Source organism: Pecten maximus, chromosome 6, assembly GCF_902652985.1.
Source record: "Pecten maximus chromosome 6, xPecMax1.1, whole genome shotgun sequence".
Classification (NCBI taxonomy): Eukaryota; Metazoa; Mollusca; class Bivalvia; order Pectinida; family Pectinidae; genus Pecten; species Pecten maximus.
In genome coordinates, this window is record NC_047020.1 from 10372640 (window position 1) to 10400638 (window position 27999).

Sequence of the window (27999 nt, forward strand, 5' to 3'; positions counted from 1 at the left end):
TCGACAACAATATCAATATGGCGACTAAACATTGAAGTCTTACTCATGTTGTGTGTATTTCGGCGTTGTTTCTGGTATTTTCAACGCGATGGATTCAACCGATTCAATGATCGACCCTCAGGCAGAAGTTCAAAAGTTGCAGGACCTTGTGAAGAAGCTTGAGAAACAGAATGAAGTGTTACGAGGCCGACAAAAACTTCAACTTGAGTCATTGCAAAATGGGGAAATAGAACCAGTGAAGATTTTGCCAAACCATAACAATAATATATCAGATAAATTCAATAATGACAAAGCAAGGACAAAATCTGACTCTAGTGATATTTTTGAAGATGAAGTGATAGACCTGGAAAAGCTCTCTTTTAAGGATGACGAAGACAGCTGGTAAGTTATATACAGTATTAAAGGCACAAAACAGTATCATTGTCTAGACATATCAACAGATTTAGTATATGATGAGAAAGTGTGCTATCTTCGAGTAGACCAAGTACATATAAAGACCCCTTCCAACTTACATCTGATCGTCGTTCATAGCAGTAACAACTCGGATCTGATCGTCGTTCATAGCAGTAAAATAACCATAATTGTTTCTCTGGCTCAACATACACGATATATGTATAAGATAGTTTTGACAGATGTCTATATCCATATATTATGACACAATAAAAACATTCTAGTCTCTTATATGAGTCGGATATACAATATTTTCTCAAGTATGATCATGTTTATATATAAGTGTGTCCTTACCTTTAGCTTTGGCCCCATGTAAAGGCAAGAAACATAACCTGATAACAAGTGCTAGTGCAAAAATATTAATCGAGATTCCTTGCAACTTGTCAAGTATCTATACACTACACAGCTGTATTCCTGTATCATATCAATATCACAACATATATTCTGATGTCACTTGCTGTATTTGATATATCTTATCTATATATTCTGGTGGTGGGGTGGCACGATGGTAACACAAGTACATGTACACTTGCCTTTCACCAAAATAGACAGCCAATTGCAAGATTCATTTCTCTGGTCAGACATGGAAAGGTATATACAGTGTACCCTCGACCTATCACCACCCGAATCTACCGCAACCCTCGCATATCGGTACCGCCACCTACACCCCTAGAACGGATTTCCCTTCTATATAATTCCCTCGTTAAGTTCGCCACCCTCGCATACCTCCGCTACGTTCATAACAATACAAACGTCCCGAATCCCTATATATTACCCTCAACGATATCGCCATTTCTGCGATCGAGGAACTCTTTAGTGTTTAGTGGAAATCGTTGTAAGATTTTTCAAAACATTTGATAAAACCACCGAATCGGACTTGATCCAGTGCCGCGTAATTTCCAATAAAATTTGACAGATTGTAACAGATGGCATGAGACAAAAGCAAAGTAATGACTTTTTTCAGAAATTACATATATGTACACAACTGTAAATGTGTATTTGTAAGCTACGAAATGTACGGTCATTACCATGGTGTTTTATATGTTAACTCATTGTGTATTTATTAAAACGTTGGTACAACATTATCTTTTACTGTTGTATTTTTCATGATTCGATACTAACGCCACCCTCGTTATACCGCCATAATTGACACAGACGAAATGTGGCGATATAACGAGGGTAGACTGTATATATATAAGGAGAACAGTGACTGCTGCCTGACCATGAACATGTTGTCTCTGAGTACTCGGGTCTCCTCGAGCTCCTTTTGCTTCCATTTGGACCAACAAGTGATTTATATAAGTTTTAACTTTGTTTTGCAATTATTACCGTTGTAAAATAATTAATATAATAAATTAAGTCTATATTTACAATGTATATTTGAAGCGGCTCGTCAATTTTATAAGTTACATCTGAAACTTGTGATAATATGCTTTAATTGAACAGTGGCATGCATGAGCCGCCAATACTTAACTAACAATCTTCACTAGTACTTGCCCTTAATTATTTCCTTTGAAGATCTTTTGTGATTTATGTATAGAAGTCATTTCAAAATACAGGTGGACCCCATGTTTAGTCTTGACTGTAGAGGTGGGCGGTATTGATGTGAAATGGTTGCGATCAGAGCCTTTAAATGTTCATCATAAATTTTAAAATTTTGTCACAATTGCATTAAGCCATAATAAGATTTCATGATATAGTCAAATTTCAGCTTAACAATCTTCATTGATGAACAGATCATATATATCAATGACAGTTTTGCCATTAATAATTAAATGGCAAGATAAAGGTAAAATATAGTTAAGAGTATAATGATGTGGAATTCCTGTTCTCTTTTGAATTAAATGAAAGTACATGAACATAGAACTAAACTTTCCGGATTTTAAAACAACCATCATTGTTAATGTTGACATCTCATAATTGATTGTCGGAAATTGGTTGCCTTTTAGATAAGATATAATCAATTATAATCCATCATTGGGACAAAACTAAGTGTTATACACTTTCTTTTGGACAGCTAGCGAATCTTCACTTATCTGTTAGCTGTAGGGCCAGACTAGATCAATATTTTGTTTAATCCCTCAGAGCTCAAGTATATAAGTAATATAAATTAATGATAATCAGACCTTTAAGGAAAACTCACTGGCATTTGACAGTGGTTTATGTAATTATGTTTCTTGATCTGACTGTATATACATTGTACATGTATACAGCTAGCTACTGGTAGATTGTTTTACATCAGCTGATTTTAGTTCCCATACATGTTTGTAAATTGTGTTGACATATATATATTGTGCATTTCTATATATTTTTTCATGGTATATACATGTATATAATATTCATCAGAATGCATTGAAATAAGCTTCTATTTTAAATTCAAGGGGCAATAAAAAATATAACTCTGTAACTGACAGCTCTCAGAAGATCTGGATCATGAAAAGCTTGAATATTATAATCATTATATCTTATACCACTGTACATGTACAGGAGCTATTAGTATTACATTGTACATGTGCATAGATAATGTGCCATGAATGAAGCCATGTAATGTTGTATGACTAGCTTTAGGGAATCTATATAACTTATAAATCTGATCAGATATGATATCAGATCATTTGTAATGAGCATCACAATCTACAACAGCTCTTATAACACCATTGCAAGTTAAGGCACTTGTAGATGTATATGGTTGATAGAATATGTATGTTTAGAGATTGTACATCAGAAAAGCAGAAAGTATTTGATGCAGTTAAGAGTCCTTATATTAAAGACATATATATACATGCATGTATATACTGTTCTAGCTTTTGAGGCCAGATAAGGAGCACACCGCATCAATCCCCTAATTTAAAAAAAAATGCCACATACCCTGCCCTTATATCCTGAGCACCCTGTCCCTATATCCAGCGCCCTGTCCCTATATCCAGCGCCCTGTCCCTATATCCAACGCCCTGTCCCTATATCCAACGCCCTGTCCCTATATCCAGCACCCTGTCCCTATATCCAGCACCCTGTCCCTATATCCAGCTCCCTGTCCCTATATCCAGCGCCCTGTCCCTATATCCAGCGCCCTGTCCCTATATCCAACGCCCTGTCCCTATATCCAGCGCCCTGTCCCTATATCCAGCGCCCTGTCCCTATATCCAGCGCCCTGTCCCTATATCCAGCGCCCTGTCCCTATATCCAGCACCCTGTCCCTATATCCAGCTCCCTGTCCCTATATCCAGCACCCTGTCCCTATATCCAACACCCTGTCCCTATATCCAGCGCCCTGTCCCTATATCCAGCGCCCTGTCCCTATATCCAACACCCTGTGTCTCTAGGTTTTGTGTTTAAATATATAATTTGCTCCACTCCCCTGTCAGTAATACTTACTTGAGAAGCCACATGTAGTCAGTTACTAATTCGGTAATTGTCCCCTTATATTACTGTAATGTGTAGGATAGATTTGTTAGCATGTGTAATTTACTAGATAGGTTACAAAGATGAAGTCACACACATTTACTCACATTACGGTATTGGAATAGTATTTAAGTTGTGGAATTAGTCTGCATACATCACTGTAAAGCTGTAGGTATACAAATTCGTGATCAGTTAAATATATACAGTACAGCAGTGCTGCTGACTGACTGTGTGGAGGAGGTGATTAACAGGTGCTGTGTTTCTAGTAATTACTGACTAATTGGGTCCGACCACATCTGTTTGGATCATTGCTGTAGTTTTACATAAACATGTACAGTGTATACCGAGAAAGCTATCATTCCAACAGTTGGGATAAAAACTGTCTTGTAAGAACTATGTTCCTCGATCTAGCGCTCTATAGCTAGATCCACTACTACTTGTAAGCAGACACAACTGAAGGTTTTCAAATTTATATTGCTCTACATGTTTCCGATCTCTTGTCTATTTTCTGTAATTATCTGCTTTGTAATTAGGTTGTTTAAAGTAAATATTACTTATTAACATACACTAGATATATCCAGCACACATGGCTTAAAATTATAGATTTGGTACATAATGTTATATTTTGTAGCTCCGATCATCACCAGGCAAACTTAATTGTACAGTGATATATGTATAAATTAAAGAGGCAAAACAATTTTTTATATGAATAATAATTATATAAGCATATGGCTTTAAATGCTTCCTTCCACCATCAACTTTTAATCTTTTAAGGATACTGATTTGCTTAATATATAATATAAATAGCTAAAATGACAAAGAGTTTTGAGATACATAATATACCTGTTTATATATATATACATGTATATCTATATGCACAGGCCTGTATAGAAAGCATCTACATGTTAATGCATGTTTACACGGTATATATTTTTGCCAGCTGGCTCTTAGTTAGGCAGTGTGGCAAGTGAAATTCATAAGAATAAATGATGAAATATATACTTGATAGATTAACTATGTACCACTGCATGTACAAGTATATATTTTAGCATCCTTGGGTAGGTATTGATAAACTGTTTTTTATCAATTAAAGCTCAACATTTAGTTCCGTAATCGTGAATGAGCATATAAATATATTTAGCTTATGATCAGGAGCTAGAGATCCATTGAATTATGGAGTATGACTTTTTCAGAAAATTTTTAACTCTAGATCTCTTTAGTTTCAATTTAAAAAGGACATGTACTATTTTGTATTTATTTTGACAATGTTTTGACTTATAATAGATTTGTGATCATGATTTGACTTCTAAAATAATTAATATTGTCACAACCAAATTCTAGCACTGTGTAATTATAATGATCTAGGTTCCCAGATGGTTCCAAGTTCATGCATGCATTCACATTGCCCAAGTAAAATACACATAAATTGTACATATAGGGGAATGGGGATAGTCATGACACTTTGTATTATTGTGGAAAAATCAACAGAATTCTTGAAAAACAAAACTTATTGTGAAATCCTATTCGTATCGAGGAGCTTATATATGTTGACTCTAAAACATTGAGTGATGTCTTCCGGCAATTCAGTGGTTGTTTTTTTACACAGTTGACCTGGTATTCCAGTTTGCATTGTCACACATTTGTGTATAAGTATACATGATCATCTGAACATATCAGATTACCCTTTTGTAAATTCAATTGAGTTTTAGTTTTGTTCATCAAAAAAAGAGAATGGTCAGTTGAAGTACTCTACGTGAATCATAGCATTGTTGTTAAGTGTTGTGTTTAAGTAGTGGTTATATACATTATATAATTACAATACATTGACAGAATGTTACAAAACTTCCCAAGTTATCATCAGTCTTGTGCACATGGTTATCCTCCAGTACATTTATAAGATGTCTTCATCATCAGTAGGTAATTATAAAATCAATCATAGACTGATCATAATCATATTTCATGATGAAAAATCATGCACGGAAATTTAACAGAGTTTAATTTGACTAGTGGATGAATGCATATGGCACTGACTAGATCTGTGAGTGTACATTCCGGTAGGTATACGTAGATTAAAGGTTAAATGTACATGTATCGATTACGTTGTCAATACATATATATACTACATAATTGGCAATTATTTGTTACTGGATCACCTAATATCATATAATAATCATTAAATTTATCTAGTGATAACATTAAGTCATATGACTGACACAAACATAGATGTATCAGTATGGTGTAAACAGATGTAGCATTAATATAATGGTGTGGGATATATATATTGTAATAATGTGAGACTGTATAATTATAATTACTGGGTATTGGAGATAATGGAATTGGTGGGTTGTTAATACATATTGTAATGGTTTTATACAGTCTGTAGTTCTATCTGCAACAATTTTTTGTTGGGGTCAAATTAAGTAAAGGGCAAGATATAAAATATAGTACATACTTATCTAAAGCCAATAAAACGAATTAGCGGAATCATCGACAGATAAATTAGTGCACCAACAATGCTAGCCATATAAAATATTTAAGGTAGCACCATATGCATTAGCCCATTAGATTTAAGTGAAATTTAGATTTGTCCAGCACGAAAAAATGCTAAAATAAGATAATACTATTAAAATGTGTACTTTTACAGTTATGATACAGGATACACACTAATTAGGAAAAACAATATATACAAGATGTTTGTACATGTTTATGATCATGTTTCTTTGTGATTAATTACAGACGAATGATGCAGATTAATTTTAAGGTGTTTCTTTTATCAATAAAACATACCTGTAGCATTTACATATATATTTCTGTAAGATTAAAGTTCAAATTTCTGATTGTATCTGTAATATATATATTGACAAAATATACCAGTCAGTATCTGTGCATGTGCAGCTTGATTTTTATCAAAAGTGTAGTGTACCGTACGTGTGTTAAATGAGAATGATTCGATAAAACAATGCAAAATACTATACATGTATATACATATATATAGCTGCTTCATGAATTCCCTACAACTCAAAATCAGCTATAGCTATATAGATATAGAGAGATTTTCTCTTTAGCTTACAAGTGTTGGAACACCAGATGATCCGAAAACCAAATGTCTGCAGGGAATGAAACATAACGTCTGACACAAGAATGTCCAGACATCAGAAAATTAATCAACTAAACAAAGCTCTGTCTTAAATTGCTGTCATAGCTAGATATGTTACTTCTATAGCTTGAAATTAAGTACCGGAATGTTGATGAAACTGGGGCCAGATGAGATCTTCCAGAGAGAGAATTCGAATACATGTGTCAACCAGTAGAATTCTGGTCAATTCTATAATACTGACTCTGATAAAGAGATATTTCTTGAGCTCAAGCTTTTATAATGTCTGACAAGTATATATCAGAACTAAGTTCAGTAGGCATTGAAGAAAAATAATGACATGTTAAATAATTAAACACGATTTCATTTGCAGGTTGTACTCATCACCTAAGCCCCCTACGCCCCTACAGTCACGAGTCAGTCCATATAAATGGGTGCGACAGGAGTTTGACCATCCAAGTCCTGAGGTGGAGTCAGTACGCAAATCTCTCATCCACAGACTGGATGAGGCTGCTCGCAGTACGTATACATTGTATACCAAAACACTTGGATGTATTGGTCAAGCAAGTCTTGTATTTGTCAACTTAAGAATCTCCCGTCTCGGGTTGAGATCTCGTTTCTCACCTCCGAGGGCTTGACATTTCTATTAATCATTACACATGTCTGTCGATTATAACTAGGTGCACGTTTAAGGTGAACTATTTATTTTTTTCATGATCGAGTCCCCTTTCCGATGATGTCCTTGCAATTAATTGTCTTTCATGAATAAAAGGAAGTTGTTAATTATTCTACAATATCACATAGCTAAAGTCATGTTTTTGTAATGGAATAGAATATCCTATGTTATTACTGTAGTTGTGTTGTGTACCTACTACTCATATTGTGTTGTACTTAATTGTCTTTACCATCTGATCAGATAGGTGATATATCATAACTAGAAGCTGACTTAAGGATTGGGATTTCTGAAATAGAGGGAATTTTGTTGTTTTAACAACAGAGTTGAGACAATATTGAATAATGAACATAGGTATAAAGGTATGGTGATCGTTGTTGAAATTGCTCTGTCGTAACCTTTAGGCTTAGTGTATTTATATTCATGTATATTGCCACTTGTGAAAATCATGAAGAATTTGCCAGTTATGCAGGTAAAATTTGCCATGTATGTATTAGATATCATATAATTATATTGTAACTTATATTATGGTTTTATCAAAGTGGGCGTTACATACATGTGTAGGGAGATGTCCTTGGAGACAAGATCAGAGCTCGAGCTTGAGGTATAGCTAGTGATTTTCACATGAGGGATAGCTAGAGCAGATATGTTCTGTCTGCTAGCCCTCTCGCTTTATCGTATTATGGTGAAATGTATAGTTATTACAGAAATTATGACAATTGGTTTTACCCATCATGATATATAGAACTCCTCTGTGGAATTCAGGGAAAGCTGTTACACTGGCTGAGGATTGAGGGAACATTGCAATGTCTGATATACATAGCAGCAACTGAATCAGATGTAGACTGCAAATATATGTTTCTAAACACAAAGAATAAAACACAGAGTATACATTTCCAGATGCAATGGAAATTCCAGGCTATTTATTTCCTTCACAGATTAGGTAAACTATAGGCATATTAGTCTCACAGAAAGTAAAACACTAGACTAAATATTTCCACTCAGAAGATATGGTATTCTTGACTAAATATTGCCTTCTCCTATACACAGAAAGTAAAACACTAGACTAAATATTTCCACTCAGAAGATATGATATTCTTGACTAAATATTGCCTTCTCCTATACACAGAAGATAAAACTCTAGACTACCTTGATAAAATATTTCCACACAGAAGATTAAAGCAGGTAATTATATAAATCTCTGGACTATATATATATTTCCCACACCGAATCTAAAAATCAAGACTAAGTGTTTCCACAAAGAATGTGAAACTCTTAACTATATATTTTCACATCTTAAAGGAGGTTAAACTCTAGACAAAATTATTTCCCATGCTAAATATAAAAGTCTATACTATATATAAAACTTAACTATATATTTCTACACAGAAGGTAAAACAATAGGAGGCAACAACACAATATCATGAGGCCAAATTAAAGAAATAAGGGAAATATTTTCAAAAAACCAAATACCGGGTAATGATAGATATCGGCTTGAAATTTTTTTCTTTTTTTTTTAAACATTTGATGTTGTGATAAAAAGCGTTTTATTAATCAAGTGCTTTCACTCATGTACTGTCTGATAACTTAAATAAGTTCTGAGATGTAATTTTTCACATTTTTCCATGATAGAAAGATGAAAATAGCTTTCAAAATGGATCAATAATACATAACTCATGATCATGACCCTTTTCAAAAACAGTGACTCCAGGTCAAAAATCCTACGAAAACTACTGTTTTTTATTAAAAAAGGACAATAAAAGGACTAAGTCACAAGTGTCAAGCTGCCTGTCCCTGTGAATATTGATAGATCCAATAAGGAATAAACCAGCTCATTATAAATGGGAAAAACCACATGTACATGTACACCGTTCAAAAAATAATTACTACAGGATTGTGGGATATTGTGGGATACTTTGATTCATTCTCTATTATATTCAAACTATAATTGAATATATTTGAATTTCAGGAGAAAGTGAGGAAGCCAGTAAGTGTATTGTGTGTCCTAGATATTGAACTCTTTTCCTCCCCTCCACATGAATTATCTCCTGAGTGCTGTTCTGTAGTCTGTAGTTTTCACTCACACGGGAAATGCCCACCTACACATGTGCTACAATCAATACAAGCTGCTTTACATGATGGGTGACAATATAAGGGACGAGAAACCCTGCTGTACATGGAGGGTGACAATGTTAGGGACATGAAACCCTGCTGTACATGGAGGGTAATAACATTAATATTAGGGACGTGAAACCCTGCTGTACATGGAGGGTGATAATATTAGGGACTTGAAACCCTGCTGTACATGGAGGGTGATAATGTTAGGGACTTGAAACCCTGCTGTACATGGAGGGTTACAATATTAGGGACGTGAAACCCTGCTGTACATTGAGGGTGATAATATAAGGGACGTGAAACCCTGCTGTACATGGAGGGTGATAATGTTAGGGACTTGAAACCCTGCTGTACATGGAGGGTGACAATATAAGGGACGTGAAACCCTGCTGTACATGGATGGTGATAATATTAGGGACAAGAAACCCTGCTGTACATGGAGGGTGACAATATAAGGGACGTGAAACCCTGCTGTACATGGAGGGTTACAATATTAGGGACGTGAAACCCTGCTGTACATTGAGGGTGATAATATAAGGGACGTGAAACCCTGCTGTACGTGGAGGGTGACAATGTTAGGGACGTGAAACCCTGCTGTACATTGAGGGTGATAATATAAGGGACGTTAAACCCTGCTGTACATTGAGGGTGATAATATAAGGGACGTGAAACCCTGCTGTACATGGAGGTTGATAATGTTAGGGACGAGAAACCCTGCTGTACATGGAGGGTGACAATATTAGGGACGTGAAACCCTGCTGTATATTGAGGGTGATAATATAAGGGACGTGAAACCCTGCTGTACATGGAGGGTGATAATGTTAGGGACGAGAAACCCTGCTGTACATGGAGGGTGACAATATAAGGGACGTAAAAACCCTGCTGTACATTGAGGGTGATAATGTTAGGGACATGAAACCCTGCTGTACATTGAGGGTGATAATATTAGGGACGTGAAACCCTGCTGTACATGATGGGTGACAATATAAGGGACGAGAAACCCTGCTGTACGTGGAGGGTGATAACATTAGGGACAAGAAACTCTGCTGTACATGGAGGGTGACAATATAAGGGACGAGAAACCCTGCTGTACGTGGAGGGTGATAACATTAGGGACGTGAAACCCTGCTGTACATGCATATGGAGGGTGACAATGTTAGGGACGAGAAACCCTGCTGTACATGCATATGGAGGGTGATAATATTAGGGACGTGAAACCCTGTTGTACATGGAGGGTGACAATGTTAGGGACGAGAAACCCTGCTGTACATGCATATGGAGGGTGATAATATTAGGGACATGAAACTCTGCTGTACATGGAGGGTGACAATGTTAGGGACGTGAAACCCTGCTGTACATGGAGGGTGACAATGTTAGGGACGAGAAACCCTGCTGTACATAGAGGGTGATAACATTAGGGACGTGAAACCCTGCTGTACGTGGAGGGTGATAACATTAGGGACGTGAAACCCTGCTGTACGTGGAGGGTGATAATATTAGGGAGGTGAAACCCTGTTTCTGCTAAAATATTGTAGTTTTAGTAAATGATGGTATTATGTCTATTAATGTGTACTACAATGCGTGGAGTAATACTTAACGTATGTAGATCAGTGTTTTTATGTTACCCTGTCATATAATAAGGTAAGATTATATAACAGGCAGTAATTGTTTGGTATGTCTGTGGACAGTTTGTCCATATATTAAACACTCCTCCATTTTAGTGAAGTTCTACATCAATACTTTTAGTGAAAAAAAATACTTGAAATATCAGTAATTATACAATGCACATGCCACATTACAAGAATTTCTTATGTGTTCACAATTTCAGTAAATTAAAAGTGATTGTATGTGTTAGTAATTTTAACTATTTGTTTCCTCTAAATAATTTATTGATTCTGCTAAAGATGTGCATACATATCAACACTTTCAAATTTTTGCACCTTGTATTTTCAAGCAAATTATGATATATAGATTTCAGAAAAAAGTATTACTAAAATCTGTATAGTTTATCACTTGAAAATATGAGGTGCAAAACTTGAGAGTACATGTATATACAATGTACAAATCTTTAGAAAAATCAATTTTCTCAAATTTGTAATTTGGATAAAACACATTTATATTAAAATCCTCCTAAATGAAACATACATGTATATACTTGGTATCTTCAATGCATTGAATATTTAAAGGGAAATGTGGATTTAATGATTGTTTAATTTGATAGGAAATGTTCTAATAGCTATAGCCTAATATCTTATATGTTATGATGTATGTTGTAAATTGATTTGTGTAAGATTGCTAGGCCATAGCTACTACACAATGCAGGGAAAATGTACTTAATTATACATGCTAAACCTGGTTTATTTCCTTATATTGTTTCAAACTTTAATTTAATCAATTCATTAAAATTAGATCAATTAAGATAATCATCAGTAATCATCCATTTAATCTGACAATTCTGAACTTCTAAATTTTCTACCTGAAAAAGATAGCAGATAGAATGGTTCTGAAAAAAAGATGTAGATTTTGAGCCAGGTGCTGAGCAGTTGCCATGCACGTTTTTTCCTATATCACACCTAATACATACACGAAAACACTGTTATTGATTCTTTACTGTGGCTAGTACATATAAACACACTGGTGTTTTAGAGGTCTCAGAAGAGATTTAGCAATCATTGATTTGTTACAGATTCCAATTAAAACGAAGAAGAAAGAAAAAAAATAGATGGAAAATTTTGTTTTAGCTATACATGTTATAATGATTAATAATAACTTATACATTGATCAATAAAAAAACTGCAGTATCTCAAAAATGTTGTAAATGCAATGACAAGTATGTTGATATGTATGTACCAGATTATATTCTGTCCAATGTTTCCATTAACGTTCATTAATGTGGACCAGGAAATAAATGCTTCAATTCAAGAAGTGGTGATCACATTCTGAATGACTGGTGACATATCAATTACCAGAACATTTTTGGTGGTTAAAATTCTCAAGGTTTTACCAAAATCCTGAAGCTAAAAGGATATAATCATAATGATTGTAAGATTTTTAGCCCACCATCATCAGATGGTGGGCTATTCAAATCGCCCTGCGTCCGTGGTCCGTCGTCCGTCCGTCCGTCCGTCCCTCCGTCCGTCCGTAAACAATTCTTGTTATCGCTAATCCTCAGAAAAAACTGAAGGGATCTTTCTCAAATTTCATATGTAAGCTCCCCTTGGTGCTTAGTTATGCATATTGCATTTTGAGACCAATCGGAAAACAACATGGCCGACAGGCAGCCATCTTGGATTTTGACAATTGAAGTTTGTTATCGCTATTTCTGAGAAAGTACTGAAGGGATCTTTCTCAAATTTCACATGTAGGCTCCCCTTGGTGCCTAGTTATGCATATTGCATTTTGAGACCAATCGGAAAACAACATGGCCGACAGGCAGCCATCTTGGATTTTGATAATTGAAGTTTGTTATGGCTATTTCTGAGAAAGTACTGAAGGGATCTTTCTCAAATTTCATATGTAGGTTTCCCTTGGTGCCTAGTTGTGCATGTTGCATTTTTAGACCAATCGGAAAACAACATGGCCGACAGGCAGCCATCTTGGATTTTGACAATTGAAGTTTGTTATCGCTATTTCTGAGAAAGTACTGAAGGGATCTTTCACAAATTTCATATGTAGATTCCCCTTGGTGCCTTGTTATGCATATTGCATTTTGAGACCAATCGGAAAACAACATGGTCGACAGGCAGCCATCTTGGATTTTGATAATTGAAGTTTGTTATCACTATTTCTGAGAAAGTACTGAAGGGATCTTTCTCAAATTTCATATGTAGGTTTCCCTTGGTGCCTAGTTATGCATATTGCATTTTGAGACCAATCGGAAAACAACATGGCCGACAGGCAGCCATCTTGGATTTTGACAATTGAAGTTTGTTATCGCTATTTCTGAGAAAGTACTGAAGGGATCTTTCTCAAATTTCATATGTAGATTCCCCTTGGTGCCTAGTTATGCATATTGCATTTTGAGACCAATCGGAAAATAACATGGCCGACAGGCAGCCATCTTGGATTTTGACAATTGAAGTTTGTTATCGCTATTTCTGAGAAAGTACTGAAGGGATCTTTCTCAAATTTCATATGTAGGTTCCCCTTTGTGCCTAGTTATGCATATTGCATTTTGCGACCTATCGGAAAACAACATGGCCAACAGGCAGCCATCTTGGATTTTGACAATTGAAGTTTGTTATCGCTATTTCTGAGAAAGTACTGAAGGGATCTTTCTCAAACATTTTTGCAAGTTCTCCTTGGTCTGTAGTTCTGCATATTGCATCTAATTCTTGGGACCAATAGGAAAACAACATGGCCGACAGGCAGCCATCTTTGATTTTGACAATTGAAGTTTGTTATCGCTATTTATCAGAAATTGCTGAAGGGATCTTTGTGAAATTTCATTTGTAGGTTGCCCGCTGTACCTAGTTATGCATATTGGATTTTGAGACCAGTCAGAAAACAACCTGCCCGACAGGCAGCCATCTTGTATTTTGACAATTGAAGTTTGTTATCGCTATTTTACAGAAGGTAATGAAGGGATCTTTCTCAAATTTCATATGTAGGTTCCCGTTGGTCCCTGGTGTTGCATTTTGGGACCAATCCGAAAACAACAGACAGCCATTATCGCTAAATCTTAAATTTTATATATAGGTTCCCCTTGTTTGAAAAGTACTAGAGGGCTGTTTCTGAATTTACACAGATTAGTAAGACTTAGAGGAAGGGAAAAGTAGAGAAAAGATCAATCTGACATGGAACCTATAAAGATCATTCAATGGTGGGCGCCAAGATCCCTCTGGGATCTCTTGTTAGGTCATCTGACCCGAAGGGTCAGGATGACCTATAGTCATCATGCTTCGTCCGTCGTCGTGCGCCGTCCGCCGTCCGCCGTGCGTAAACTTTTCACATTTCAAACTTCTTCTCAAGTTCCATCAGTGGGATTGAGTTGAAACTTGCCTGAAATGATGCTGGGATGGTCCTGACCAAGTGTTGTTATTTTTCGGGTCAGTCTGAAATCCAAGATGGCCGCCACAGCCGCCATTTTGAAAACACATTTGAAACTTCTTCTCAAGTTCCACTGGTGAGATTGAGCTGAAACTTGCCTGAAAGTATCCTGGGATGGTCCTGAGGAAGTGTTGTTATTTTTCAGGTTGGTCAGAAATCCAAGATGGCCGCCATGGCAACCATCTTGAAAAACACATTTTAAACTTCTTCTCCAGTTCCACTGGTGCCATTGACCTGGAAATTAGTGAGGATGTTAAGGAAGGAGAGCCAACAAAGTGTTGTTATTTTTTGGCCCCGTAAAAACTTCGACATGGCAGCCATGGCGGCCATTTTGTAAAATGATTGCGCAATCATGGTTCTTCTAAACAACACCTATTTAAAACTTCTTCTCAAATTCCACCAGTGGGATTCAGCTCTTACTTACCAGAAATGATCCTGAGATGGTCCTGAGGAAGTGTTGTTATTTTTCGGGTCGGTCAGAAATCCAAGATGGCTGCCATGGCAACCATCTTGAAAAACACATTTTAAACTTCTTCTCCCGTTCCACTGGTGCCATTGAGCTGGAAATTGGTGAGGATGTTAAGGAAGGAGAGCCAACAAAGTGTTGTTATTTTGCGACCCCGTAAAAACTTTGACATGGCAGCCATGGCGGCCATTTTGAAAAGTGATTGCGCAATCATGGTTCTTCTAAACAACACCTATTTAAAACTTCTTCTCAAATTCCATCAGTGGGATTGAGCTGCAACTTGCCTGAAATGATGCTGGGATGGTCCTGACCAAGTGTTGTTATTTTTCGGGTCGGTCAGAAATCCAAGATGGCCGCCATGGCAACCATGTTGAAAAACACATTTTAAACTTCTTCTCCAGTTCCACTGGTGCCATTGAGCTGGAAATTGGTGAGGATGTTAAGGAAGGAAAGCCAACAAAGTGTTGTTATTTTTCGACCCCGTAAAAACTTTGACATGGCAGCCACGGCGGCCATTTTGTAAAGTGATTGCGCAATCATGGTTCTTCTAAACAACACCTATTTAAAACTTCTTCTCAAATTCCATCAGTGGGATTGAGCTGCAACTTGCCTGAAATGATGCTGGGATGGTCCTGACCAAGTGTTGTTATTTTTCGGGTCAGTCCGAAATCCAAGATGGCCGCCATATCCGCCATTTTGAAAACACATTTTAAACTTCCTCTCAAGTTCCACCAGAGCTGTTGGGCTGAAACTTGCCTGAAATGATCCTGAGATGATCCCGACCAAGTGTTGTTATTTTTCGGGTCGGTCCGAAATCCAAGATGGCCGCCATAGCCGCCATCTTGAAAAACACATTTTAAACTTCTTCTCAAAATTCACCAATGCTATTGAGCTGAAACTTGCCTGTAATCATTCTGATATGATCCCGACCAAGTGTTGTTATTTTTTCGGGTCGGTCCGAAATCCAAGATGGCCTCCATAGCCGCCATCTTGAAAAACACATTTAAACTTCTTCTCCAGTTCCACTGGTGCCATTGAGGTGGAAATTGGTGAGGATGTTAAGGAAGGAGGGCCAACAAAGTGTTGTTAATTTTTCGGCCTCGTAAAAACTTTGACATGGCAGCAATGGCGGCCATTTTGTAACATGATTACGCAATCATGGTTTTCCTGAACAACACCTATTTCAAACTTCTTCTCAAATTCCACCGGTGGGATTCAGCTGTAACTTACCAGAAATTATCCTTAGATGGTCCAGACCAAGTGTTATTATTTATTGGGTCGGTCAGAAATCCAACATGGCCACCATGGCCAACAGTGCCACTATATACTTGCTACAGAGAATGCATACTACAATAATATAAGGGTTTTAATTTAGAGTCAGATGACCGTTAAGGCCCCTGGGCCTCTTGTTTTGTTCATGGAATAATGGTTGTTTTTCAGTGTCGAGGAGCTGTAGTACGCCAGCCTTCCAGAGCCTAACCACACCCTCCCCCACACGAGGTTACTCCCCTATGAGCCAGTCAGCTGATAGTACCCCTCTATATAACCACAAGCCTGTGGTCAAAAAAACACATGCTGGTGAGTTGTCAGGTGTTTGACTCCACAAATTTCCAACTTTATATCAATTTAATTTTTAAAGGTTTCAATTGTCCTGTGGTGGGTTTTTTTTTACAAAGAAAGTGATAGTTTCAGCTGTAAGAAAGGAAACAGATCTAATGATTATGATAAATGCAGTGAATATAAAATAATATATTATATAATAAAACATGACTTAGGGGAAGAATAATTTAAGTTTTGCATTATAACAATACCTGTTAGTGTATGTGCTGCCCCAGCCCAGTGATTGATATTCCCACTATACAGAGGTTGATAATTTACAGGTAAAATCAGTCGCCTTGATACAGGAACATTTACACGGCCAAAGAAGAATAGAGAGCCACCACCTCCTATTGTCACCCAGGGTAGCTGGAGTAGCCAAGAGGATTCGCCACGGAGTGCTGACAGTTACCGTGACGATGACAAACATCCTGATGTGGCAGACATTGAAAACCTTGCAAAACAGCAGGAAGAAAGTATGTGTCCACTTAGTATGGCAGTAATGAATTCAATACATACAATATTTTACAAGGTAGTCAAAAAATACATAGAGAAGTGACCATGTAGAAAAATTACATGGGCCACATTAATATTGATACTGTAATGATACAAAACCAGTGAGGCTAAAACCTTTCGCCCCAAGTAGAGTATAGACTTATTGCAGGACAATAAAATATTGGTAAACTTATTGATTAACGGGTATTGGCTAATTGTCAGATAAATATGGAACTCTTTTAATTTGATTTGCTAAAAACTTGATATTTCATAATTCATCAGTTTTCTTGTGAAATAAATGTGAACTTGTTTTCGTATTTTGAGTACTTTAAATGATAAATGTATTATAAAGGTAATTTATATCATTTGTCTTTGCCAGGTTTACGACAGAGTTTGAGCCAGACCCAGTCTTCCCCGCGAAGAGGTAACAATTCCTCCTGTGTATATATATAGGTGCTAATTTAGAACATTGTGGGATTAGACAAATCATGTCATTTGATGTAGATGTCATATAGGTCAGAGGACTTCCATTTAAGCTGCTTGAGCTTCTTGGGATGCACAGATATTGTTTAAATAAAAGAGATGAGAAGATAAGCTATTTCTATTAATGTTTCTGCAAATTACCTTATTTTGTATGTTTATCCAAAAGAAAATTTCATTTACGTCATAGGGGAAGTAACTCTTCCAAACTTTTGACGATAAAATGATATAGAGTTACTTCCCTTCTCTACTCAGTAGTTCCTTGATACAATATAAAAGTACACTTAAGTTGCAAATAATAAAAATAAAGTAAGAAAATAGCAATCAGACAAATTTAACAGTGTATAGGCTTTCTTTATGAAGTAAAATTGAAGCAAATATTAATAAGAAAATCCATAAGCTGTCTCTTTACAATGATAAATTTAAAGACAATACACTGACATCTTATTGTCACTTAGAGAGTTGAACCAAATCAAGTGCTATAAAAATCAGTTACATAGTTCATGATTGATAAAATATGCCTCATCAGATCTCAGTCATCACCTTCAGGCAGGGTTTTACTTAAACATAGAAAATCATAGGCTACTAGTATTTATCATGAAGATTTCGTGTTTGGATTTCCGCAACGTTAACGCTGCTCATTATGTTCCTTCCAATATACATCTATAATGTACAGTAGGAAACTTTTGCCACAATTTAACTCGTGCTTCTTTTGACACTTTTGACATGTGAGAATATAAGATTGTTTTAAAGTGTGATGTTAAAAGGAGGTTGGATCAGAGACCCCAGTTGTTATACTTGGTTCCCTTAACACTTCCTAAAAACAGAAGTTTTATGTTATTAAGGAGTAGAGAAACCTGGGTGAAGGTTTACTTATATACTTATATCTATACAGTTATATTAAATCAGCATTCTGTAAGTTCCTCAGATATTTTTTTTTTCTTCAAATCTCTGGTAGCAGACAAAGACAACTTTGATGTGCTCCAAATAGTATCCTGAACCATTTCACCTTCCCGCCAAATATTTCCTTTGGTACGGTTTTTCATCGTTTTGTATTTGATGATTTTAGACTCTTTTATTCCTCTTTGTCCTATCATCACAGGAAAACGGTCTCGGCAACCTGCTCAGTCTGTTGCCGTGGGTAACAATGATATAGATAACAGTGCCTCAAATATGGGTTCAAATCGCTCAAGTCCCTGTAGGCAAGATGGTAAGAGGTCACAGGATCGAAAGGTCCCTGCATGATTATAGATGCTTCAGTGGTTCGGTGTCCATATTGAATGATTTGTGTGACCTTTAGGTCCCAAGCATGAGACAGTTACCAGGTATAAGGGTGCTTGCAGTAACATAGAAATGCTTTACTCGTGTCTATTTGTAGTTTTAATGACATCTAGTTATCGTTTTGTATACGTTATGTATTTTCATTTGTATGTGAACACTTTGTGATGTGTAATACAACCTTCAAACATGAAAGCAAACCTTTAATGTCTACATTGTCTGATATTATATACAAGTTTAAGGCCAGAAAACAAAAGCTGTTAAAACACAATGAACATTTCATGTTAAACAGTATTCCTTTGATACATATGCAGTGCATAAATTTATTCAAAAGTGATTAAAGACATATGAATGTAGTAAATGCAAACACTGGAAAAATCAATCACAGAAATATTGTTTTAAAGAGAAAAAAAATCAACTTCAATTTTAATAGATTATTTAATACAGAGCTGATCACTGTCAAAGGAATGTAATTTCCTACTGTTGTCAGAATAAAGTCTATATTAAGACAGTCGTCAAGGATCAAAGTCAGTGTCCTGTGTGAGATAATCACAAACAACCACAGATCGAATTCTTTCTGAACTCTCCATAATTATATTTTGAAAGCTCTTTTTGGAAAACAAGTTTCTGAGATTAACCAGATTCCTTTGTGTAATTAATATAATTGTAGAGTATTGGACAATCATGGGGTCTAAAAATCAAATTAATCTTGTAGACTTATATATTATGTTGAATTTTTGTACAGAAATTGTTGTTATTGTAAACATTTGTTTTGTCTGTACAATGAAGTGATGTTGTGCCTGTAGTAGTCTGTGTAGTTCCTATATTTGTGTTGTCATAGTGTTATAGCTATATATAGGCTACATATATCATGTTGATTTATTGGTACGTAGAGTTGAAGACAGAAGGATAGTTGGTGGATAATCTGTTCTACAGTACTATATATATAACATTAAGTGTCCATGACTGAAAACTTGACTTCCACCTATGTACCTCTTCCACTACTAATTCTGGAACACACCTGTGTTATATACCTGTAGTAGTACTGGATATATAAGGATACATGGCAACATTACAAGTTTTGACTTTAAAATCAGATTAAAACATTCATTAACTGGTATAGCAAATTTTACTTTGAAGGTGATGATATCATACAATCAAAATGTGTTCTTTGGCAAAATAATTTTGATATTAGTCCACAAAACACCATGTTTATATTGTTATATTTTGATATCATACAATCAAAATGTGTTCTTTGGCAAAATAATTTTGATATTAGTCCACAAAACTCCATGTTTATATTGTTATATTTTGATATCATACAATCAAAATGTGTTCTTTGGCAAAATAATTTTAATATTAGTCCACAAAACACCATGTTTATATTGTTACAATAATTCCAATTTTCAGAAGTCCGATATTTTAACATTTATTAGATTTAAATCTGATTTGATGAACAAGAGCCTCATTGGAAAAAACAGAACTGTAGGTTACATTTCTCGGAAACACAAACTGCAATTTAATTACCTCACCTTGAAAACCGAACTAGTAGAATACCTTTCTGGAAGGCTAGATTGGATTTGAAATATATTTATGTTGTACTCAGATATACAAACGCTGAAATAAGAGTTGATGTCAAGATGTTTATTGATATAGAAGTAGTTGAGGTGTGTGTTTGGTTTCTAGGTGAGCGAAGGAACAGCCAAAGTAACAGTATAGGGTCAGACATAAGTAGTCCTCCAGACAGTCCTTATGGGAGTCAGTATCTGAATCCTCCAAACCAAGGTGGGTGTAGACAATTATCTATAACACATCATAGAGGAAATGTTTTATTGATATTGTCTAATATTTGAGGATTCAAATAGATTATACATGCAAGTCTTATTTTTAAAAATGATTTCAATAAAAAAAGCTTCTCGACACTGCAGTCATGCAAGGCCAAAATGATCCAGTAATGTATACCTTTTTATTTTTCACCAAAAAGTAAGCAATGAAAATACTTAAAATTTCTTTTATAATTCCTTTATTTTCTGCCAATAACTTTCTTTTATAATCCCTTATTTTCAGCCTATAATTATATTAACTTTCCAGAGATTTCATACATGTAAAATAATACATATTACCTTACATATGCTACACAGGAGAAACACCAGGGTTACGGAGAAGTTTACCAAATGTCTCTAGAATAAACCAACCGCCTGGCTTCCACTCCAGTGATCCTTACTTAGATAATAATTCATCTGGAGGTAGTGATGACTATGATCGTACGGCTCCAGAGCCCCGCCAGTTATCACGCTTACAACCACAGGTGCGACCCGCCTCTCCCAATGTGAGTGGTCTGCGACAGCCTAACCAGGTACGGAGAGGCCTGTCTCCACAGAGGACTGGGCTCCCCCAGCCTGCCCGAAGGTCCATACCACGCCCTGGGAGTGCAGGAGCTGGAGGAAAGTCTGGGATAGCCACACCCAGGAGGTCAGTATCACAGAGAGTGTGGGAAAAGCTGTAACATTGTAACAATTGTGTGGCTAGGCTATCAGTGCATTAGATTGAAATGCTGCAAGCATAGTTTTAACTGCAACAAAAAATGTGAAAATCAACTTTCAATTTTGTGAAACTTTTGTTTTTGTTTTTTAATTCTGTATTTTAACATTTCTGTAATATAATTGAGGATAGTGCTCTGTCTTGCTGTGACATTTTTATTTTACATAGAAGTTTGACAGTTTTTAGAGGGAAAAAATGTTTGCTTTTTAGTTTGCTTAACTAATTCACCATACAGATGACATATAATTCTTATTGTGTATTGTAATCATATAAATCTGGATTCATTGTCCCTAGTTCAGTGAGTTACACTGTAGTTGATATCGGTAGTTGTATTTGTCTTTAGAGATTTGACATAAAGGCTTTATTTACAGGTCGGCTATACCGTCACCACGTCCGACTGCTGCCTCTAGATCGAGTGACGAGAGCTGGAAAGATGGCTGTTTCTGATAGCCTGGGTACTGTATATGCTGTTCTGATAGAACCTTTATGATCTTTTGATCCGACTTCATTGTATGTACAGTAGCAAACTCGGACAATCTGGAAAAGACATATTTTTGTGATTTCTTTCGAAATAAGTTTTCAGGAGGCTTTTACATATGAAACTATTAAGTGTTGTCTGGTTTTATGGATTTATTTCATGGGATTTTTGAAGACTTCTTAACTGAACAGATGTGCGGCCAATCAGAACTTACAAACAGGAAATGGGAGTGTCACCCAACACTTGGATTAGTGTCAGAGGTATTGAGTAACAATGTCCGACCATAAAATGGTCATCTATGGAATGACCAGTATCAGTAGAAAAGAGCGACCCTAGATTGTGATGAAAGGCATGTGGAAACATCAGATGAAGAAGTGGCAGAAATTCTAACTTCTGTTTTATATCATTGTTTTACTAAGGTTTTTAGTAGAAAGTATATCATTACTAACAATGTTTAATAAGTGCAATACTTTTTCATCAGAAATTTTAACCAGAAATCCCAGCTACTTCCTGCAAGTCATGACATGGTCGACCCAGTATGTCTGACGGACATGGTCGACCAAGTATGACTGATGGACATGGTCGACCCAGTATGCCTGATGGTTTGTTAAGGATGATGTCATAGTCAGGCATGTCAGATATGTGGGACAAATCCAGTGATGGAGTCTTGCATTATTCTAATGATAACATGCTATTGGTTACTACAGGCTTGCTACAATCAATTCCATTTTAAGGGAAGAGGTAAATTATCATGAACTCATTTTACCTGTATAATATTGTGTATATTGGCTTCAAAGTTTTGTGATATGTTTGGATTATAGTTTCACGATTTTTAATTGCTTCCAGATCAGATTGTACATTTTCGTCTATATTCCTGCAGTCATCAATGTTAGATTTTTCCGCTCCAGTAATGATACCCCTGCTCGCCATCGAGAGAGCTTCTCTAGGTTTGCCCTTTTCTCTGTAAATGGTTTCTGCATCCTTTTGAAAGCCGTATCAAATTTCAGTACTTAGCACAAAGTAAAATGTTTAATATGTTGAAAGAAATTAATTTCAGTTACAAATATTTTAAAAGTACAGAAAATTTTACAAGGAGGAAAACAGCAGGAGGTATACTGTAAAGCCAGAATAAAGGGTGATTATCTATACCATGTACAATGTACATACCTAATCGGGCCAGTTAGATAGTAGGCTGAGTAGCTCAAACTACACGGGTAATTGTCTGTAAGATGTATGTGTAATTTTGTCTGGTTTGAGTGCATATTTAATATTCAGTCTGCTTCCATAGATATGCAGAAGCTACCACACAAAGTTATTTAACCGCTGCACATAGATTTGACATGAATCACTTAAAACAAATAACCATTGAAAGAAATATTTATTCCATGATATAAAACAATTACAGATGATCCAAAACCTTAGATCTAGACAAAACCCAGAAGGAGTCAGATATTTTGCAGAGTACTTTATTTACGTATGATTACCGGTAATTTATTGTGTATTGGTGAACTTTTATTGTTGTAGATATACTAGTGTATTGAGTACAAGGCTACACGAACAAAAAAAAACTAATTTTATACTTCATCCTGTGAGTAAAGTGAGTTGCCATATATGTATATGTAATTATTATTCTCAATTATTTGAGCTAAATTACCTTTCAAATATAACATTATTAATTATGGTTTGTGTATGACACATGATAATGACATCAGGAGTATATTATTTGAAATTGCTTCAATTTTACATAACGATTTTAATGGCAAACCCGCAACAGTAATATGTATTATGTTTTATTGATATAAGTTAAAGTTGTTTTTTTCATCTGATATGATAAGTTTTATCATAATATTACAACATGATTACAGCATATGTACAATTGATAATTTTTTTTTTTTTTTAAGTCTTGGTTTTTATGCAAGTTTTATCATGATATCACAACATGATTATATCACATGTACAAAACTTCACCAGAGACTTGAAGTTTCTTCAGATGATGTGTTTTGTGTATGTTGATCCTTACCTAACAGAAGTAATCGTACAAGGGTAATTTAGATTTAGTGTGTGCATATATTATATCCTGTACAATCATGTCAAGACAAAGTTTGCCTTTCATTGTTCAGCAACTTGTGATATTCATTAATGATCAATAGTCGGAACCCTTCCTTGGTCAAATCTGTTGTCCTGGTCAGGTTTCATACTGTACAGTTTTTTTGTAGGTATCAGTTTTGTATCATAGTTAGAAATGCTGCAAATCCATGACTCTATGTCAGTCTTTTAGCTTGAAAGTATTATATAATGTTATAGCTCTGAATGTATCGGTAAGAACGGTTCCTATAAGGTACCAATTTCTCCGGATCATACATGAACTTTAGAATCCTTGTTTAGCGGAATTACTCAATTTTCCAAAACTGCTGTTAAGGTTCCCAAAAGAAGCATTTCATGAGATAAATACTGATGTATTGCCATGATTGTGTTAGAAAGTCTCTAGTGTATATATTCGAGACATGAAAGTATTGAAACACTTCCACATTACCACATTGCTGTAAATATTAACTCACTCTCGCTGTATGTTAGAGCTCTATAATGAAGAGCCTGTTTCTAATTGTGAATGCATGTTGAAAAATTGTGTGAAGGTTGGATGATTTAAAGGGAGGTAACTATGGACACTGGTATAAATAGTCATACATAAATTATTGAGTGTATCAACACATTGTCTCATTTTCTACAGAATGGTTTGTTTGTGTTATTGATGGGTAACCTCTATATATATGGCAGATATCAAAATACTTATTTATAGCATCAATTAGTGAAGGAAATCAAGTCATATTATAATATGTAATTATTAATATTAATTATAATCTAATAAATACATGGACTGATGAAAACAGTGATTTAGTGTGGATGTCTTACTTTAATTTAGATATTTAATCCTCTTCAGTACAGAATCATTAGATGTGTAAGTACGATATATTCCAGATAGAGAAATTGATCTAATATCACTAAAATATCAAACATGTACCTACTTTTATCCCACTTTAGTTCTTTCCCTTTACATTATTTGAAAATTGGTGAATTCAAATGGGGAAATAATACTAATTTTATATTTTACGACTCGTAAAACAATTTATACCTTGTGAAAGTATAATTATGACTTTACTGAATATTTGTACGAAAATACAACTCAAACCTTTGCTCATCTTGCCATAAACAAACTCTCACCACAATTTAAATGTTGTTGTAAACATGTTGATCGTGTGAAAATGCTTTGTATTTCTCAGAAATTCTTGATCTTTAAGATTTAGAAAATTATCAAAATATCAACACCATGTTGATAATTCTTGCAAGGTTATTCGAAATTGTGTATATAAAGTTGGGGTTCGACTCAATTCTGACAAGTTTAAATGTTCATTTGATCAAATATAAGTGTTTTATCACCACCCACAGTTTTGTCTCTGTCAATGCTAGATTATTACAGATTTGGCTCCGGAAGTAAACATTATTATTGAAGGAATAAGTATAAATAATTTGAGATCTTACTGTCTCTTGCAAAATGATAATATGAACTTTTCAAAGGTACGATTTGTACTACCTTGACAGGAAACTATACTCCCATAAGGATGCAGGTACAGTTGAGCCCTCCTGATTACTGTGTTATCAAACCCCACCCCATTTCCCTGTTTCAATGTCAGTTATCTTAAAATACCTTAAAGTATGATTATAGTAAATCTTTCTTAATGTCCACATAATGTGATAAAAAATACATTACTACAGCCATGGAATTGATTCTAGATCCATTTTCAATTAGACTTGAACATAGAATTAGGATACTGGTATCATGATTTCATTTAGTCAAGTATTTATAACTTATATTTTACATATCATTTATATTTTATTGATCATGTATCATGACTTATGTAATTTTGAGTTCCTGATAAGTATAGTTTCACATCAGGTCAATAAGTATACATTTTGTATATCTATTATTTGGATCAAGAATAAGCCTTCAGAGTAATATACCCAACACCAGCTAGGGAGGGAGGTATTGTCATCAGCATTATTGAAGACTGTTCACTATATAGATAGCTGGTGTTATTGGTAGATTTTGACTCCCACTTATCATTCATATGATTTGTTAATAGAGTGTAAAAGTTAAAACCTCCAGTCTAATTAAAATAAGATCCGTCATTGTTCATCATCTGTTCTTTGTTACGAAGTACCAAACACAGGCGTGATGAGATATGATAATCTAGACTGTATTGCATCAAATATCATTGCTAAAGTTTGCTTTAATCATTGAATAATTGTATATTATAATCCTACCATTCTGAAGAATATTTTATCGTAATTAGCTTATAAAGCAGGGGATTTTCTTATGTCCTCCAGTCATTAATCACTTATGGTTTAGCTTTGCTATTTTCGTCATCAGGGAAAATGTGAGGAATTGAGGTCATCCATAGAAATAGTGCTTTTACTTGGATTATGTAGGTGTATTTTAAAGTCTGTATTACGTCATTTGTATCTTTAAAGGTTTGGATATATATTCCATGGTTATGTTTTAATTCCCGCTTCCTGTATTTCACGTGTCACCAACTGGTGTGGCGTGCAAGTGTCACTATAAGGACATTTATATTATTTTAATCACATGATCTCATTAATTTAGGTAAATACATTTTATTTAGCCAAGGAACTGTCTGTGTGGAGAGAATCGGTTAAAGATGTGTGGAAGAGGTTTAAAACCAATGATTAATTATGACTAATTGGAGAGCAGTTGTTAGGTAGATTGGCCTCTGTCTACCTTCTGAGGATTTTACAAAAACACAACCAAGTAAGACAAATAAGGATGTGTTACTGGTAAGAAAATATAATGGGCATTTTCAATACCATTTAAAAGTATTGCACGAAAGTTTTCAGACAGAATTGTAAAATACGAAAGCTACTGTACATTAGCAGTCCTGTTGATAGTCGTTACGTATGTTTGGTGTGAGTTGAGTAATCGACAGTTCCATGGTTTCATATGTTTTACTATTTACGTTGGTATTGTTCTATATCAAACACCGGGGCCGACTCTTCATTGCCTCGTGGTATATAGACTGTTTGGACTGTCACATGTTAAACATGTATCATTATATGAGGTAGTGAAGTTACACCCATCCCAATTAAATCTCGGTTGGTGCTTAGATTCGTTACGAATTATGAATATGTCCGTAAAAAATAACTGTCCGAGATAATGAAAAGGAAGGAATTGTGAAAATTAGAAAGTGAAATTCAATTTTAACATTTAAGTAGCTTGAAAATATTTACCCACTTTCATTTTTGGACAAAAGATGTTGGTTAATTTACCATGTTTATATGTTTGATGTTATCCAGTGGTGAGTCCTTATCTTCCTCCTTTTTGTTTTGGTTGGAGGAGAATTACATTAGGCTCGTATAAAGCATACCTTGTGTCGGAGTCGTTAAAAGTAATAATTCGGATCCGAAATTGCAAAGACGTAGTTCTTATCAATGATTCCATATATTATATTATAACATCAATGTAGATTTACTTAAAATCCTTTAAGTTGTTAGAAAGGACAAAATGAAAGACCATATTCAGTGATATAGACAATGCCACTGACTTTCTATGAGCGCGACGACGTAAGAGTCGGCCAGGTGCTTTGAGATGTGTTACCCCAATGTGTGTGGCCGGTTACTGTGTTAATGACCTATACTTTAATCATAGTATACAGTGGTGGAAGACCTTATAGTAGACATACCGAGAAAACCTCTGTAAATGAACAAATCTATTATAAATATGGCGAGGCTTCAGGAGCTTTGTCATCAAATCACATGTCAAATAAACATGTACTTTGAAAACCCTCTCTTGAATTGTTAACTTGTTATTT

The 27999-nt window shown here is 35.3% G+C and overlaps 1 protein-coding gene across 3 annotated transcripts; it reads left to right on the forward strand.

The window, feature by feature from the left end:
- On the forward strand, positions 1-27975 carry LOC117328931 (SLAIN motif-containing protein 2-like). 3 transcript variants are annotated; one of them, XM_033886556.1, is made up of 10 exons: positions 1-381; positions 7320-7465; positions 9589-9606; positions 16690-16827; positions 17130-17321; positions 17720-17764; positions 18923-19030; positions 20785-20883; positions 21240-21570; positions 22011-27975. In XM_033886556.1, exons 1-10 carry the CDS (start codon positions 89-91, stop codon positions 22084-22086), a joined length of 1446 nt encoding a protein of 481 aa, XP_033742447.1. In that variant the 5' UTR covers positions 1-88; the 3' UTR covers positions 22087-27975. The 3 variants fall into 3 exon arrangements, with proteins under 3 accessions (XP_033742447.1, XP_033742449.1, XP_033742448.1); XM_033886558.1 differs by lacking the exon at positions 18923-19030; XM_033886557.1 differs by lacking the exon at positions 9589-9606.
- The last annotated feature ends 24 nt before the right edge of the window (positions 27976-27999 follow it).

Coding starts and splice junctions, on each gene's coding strand:
- LOC117328931 (XM_033886556.1), top strand. CDS start 89: ATGGATTCAACCGATTCAATGATCGACCCTCAGGCAGAAGTTCAAAAG. Junction 17,765..18,922: donor CCAGTCTTCCCCGCGAAGAG/GTAACAATTCCT, acceptor CTATCATCACAG/GAAAACGGTCTCGGCAACCT. Junction 20,884..21,239: donor TCTGAATCCTCCAAACCAAG/GTGGGTGTAGAC, acceptor TATGCTACACAG/GAGAAACACCAGGGTTACGG.